The sequence below is a fragment of the Uranotaenia lowii genome, chromosome 1 (genome assembly GCF_029784155.1).
Source record: "Uranotaenia lowii strain MFRU-FL chromosome 1, ASM2978415v1, whole genome shotgun sequence".
Taxonomy (NCBI): Eukaryota; Metazoa; Arthropoda; class Insecta; order Diptera; family Culicidae; genus Uranotaenia; species Uranotaenia lowii.
Window position 1 is genome coordinate 89,921,660 of NC_073691.1, and position 2,417 is coordinate 89,924,076.

Below are 2,417 nucleotides of genomic sequence, written 5' to 3' on the forward strand. Positions count from 1 at the left end.
AAAAATTTAAAAAAATCATACAAGTTTTTGATACATTTTGATGTAATATTTCGACTTTTAAAAATTATACGTAAAGAAGCTTAAAACAAAAACTAGGATGGTTTTTGTTTCTTACTCAAATGAACTGAAGAAATTAAACATATTTCAGCTTTTGTGGAGGTTAAATTATGATTATATAGTGGAATAACAGAGTGTTTTCGTATGCCCCCATCATGTTTGTATGCCTCCATCGTAAAATAACAGGTTAAATAGAATAAATAAATGATTTTTATCATTGAACCTTCAAATCTAAGCTCTGAATAACATCTTAAGAGAGAATTAAAGATCTAAAAACAGATTTGATAACGTTTTTCTCATGGATGAACTGCCCCCATAGTATGGCAACCCTAACTTTGGTTCTATTCCATAAAATTATAATATACATAGATTTTTATAAAACTTCAGCTTGGTCGTACGAAAATTATTACTTTCTAGCAGTTTCAATGAAATTATACGGAAATATTGCCCAAAAAACAGAAATTTTGTTCATAACATAAATAGGCGCATTTAGCCCGCACGGTTTGAGGTTCAGCATTTTAGACAACATTTATAATAAAATCATTTTCTTGGAAACAGAAGAAAATTTTAACATAAAAATTACTCCAATGTATAGAAAACAGATGCCTGCACACAAGTATATAGTTTTTTAACACATATTCGATGTGATATTTGATTAAATCAGTGTTCTGCTTAATAGGCGCATATAGCCCGCTCCTCCCCTAGTCAACTAAGCTAAGCTAGCTAAGCTAAGTTTTCAATCGATATTACGCTTATTTTCTGAAATGCTACCTCTTAAACGCCAATAGGTAAAGGTAGGTAATTTTCGACACGAACGCGAAAGAAACTTCTTGTTGAATTGAATGATGAATTTAAACCAAAAAAAAATTAAATATGAAGGATAAAGAAACTTTCGAATTTCAAAACAATGTATCTATCTACTTCAGATATATACCAAAGCTTTTTTGTTTTTGTTTTTCAGTGCTGGATGTATCGTTCATGTCAGAAGAAAGATAAAGTTCAGACTATTCAAATTTTTGTCGTTTACCAAAAATATGTGTCACGAAACACAGCATTCGAATTGAAAGAACAAACACGTGTTGACGTGTGCTCTACAGCATATGTTTGATCAAGTTTGGGAACGTCCTCGAACTACGCCATTTTGAACGTGATGTGTGTCATTTTTATGAAGATTCACCTGCACCTTCTTGAACAAAATACCTACTACAAATGTTAGATGAGATAATATCATTCGCGTTATGCCTATAATGTTACGGTAATTGTTACCGGTCTCTTTTTTTACGCTGGTCAAACAATCATGACTCGCGGTTCTTATTCAGTTTGTTTTCCCCTATGTTGTTAGTGTAGTTTTTCTGCATGAGGAAGCAACTTGTTTCACAGCTTTATCATCATTGGCTCTTTTTTTCCTCAATATAAGCTCCGAATAACGAATCTCAACCAGCAGTGATTAGTATTACCCACAATTTCGTCAACAGCGTCCCGATCGACAAAGAGATCATGGATTGGAAAAAGATTCTTACTGTCATCGGTTTCTGTGCCGTTCCGCTTATCGGCGGATTTGCGGTGGGTTTCACGACGAGAGATGGCGTTCAAAATTGGTACCAAACCTTAGAACTCCCAGCATGGCGGCCACCTAATTGGGTCTTCTCGCCGGTTTGGACCTTTCTCTACCTGTCCATGGGATTTGCGTCTTATCTAGTTTGGCGCGATGGAAACGGCTTCAAAGGCGAAGCACGCTGGCCACTGATAGTTTACGGTGTGATGCTACTACTTAACTGGGCTTGGTCTCCACTTTTCTTCATAGCGCACGAGCTGACCGGGGTAAGTTAAAGTTGATAACTATCCATATTGCGTTATCTCATGATTTTGTCTTTACTTTTTTTGTTTGTTTGTTTCAGAGTGCCGTGCTACTGACTGTGCTGACTGTAATTGTGATAATTACTGGGGTTCTCTTCTATCGTATTAATAAAATCGCTGGATACCTGTTTGTACCTTATGTAGCGTGGCTTTTATTAGCCGGAAGTGTGAGCTGGAAGATCGCCATTGATAACTGAAACCGTTCTAAAACGCTGTTGCAATTGAATAAAATCCGAATTACTCTTTCAAGTAAACGGTACTAATTTTTGAAAGCTTTCATATGAACTTATCCATTATCCATTAGGGGGACCAAAAAAGCTATATGTTCCAGAATCAGAACCTTGAGGGCTTGGGTTCAAAGCTCAAAGTTACAATTTTTTTACCCTCAAAATTGACCTGGTGATCAGGGCTCAAAAAAGTTAAATTCATTTACCACAAAATAAACTGAATGACACAACAAAACTTTCATCCTCATCTATTTATACAGACAGCAAAAAAAATAT

General features: G+C 35.5%; 1 protein-coding gene across 1 annotated transcript; it reads left to right on the top strand.

The window, feature by feature from the left end:
• Positions 1 to 1,399: 1,399 nt before the first annotated feature.
• On the top strand, positions 1,400 to 2,169 carry LOC129739902 (translocator protein-like). The gene is made up of 2 exons (XM_055731445.1): positions 1,400 to 1,878; positions 1,956 to 2,169. Exons 1-2 carry the CDS (start codon positions 1,555 to 1,557, stop codon positions 2,109 to 2,111), a joined length of 480 nt encoding a protein of 159 aa, XP_055587420.1. The 5' UTR covers positions 1,400 to 1,554; the 3' UTR covers positions 2,112 to 2,169.
• Positions 2,170 to 2,417: the final 248 nt, after the last annotated feature.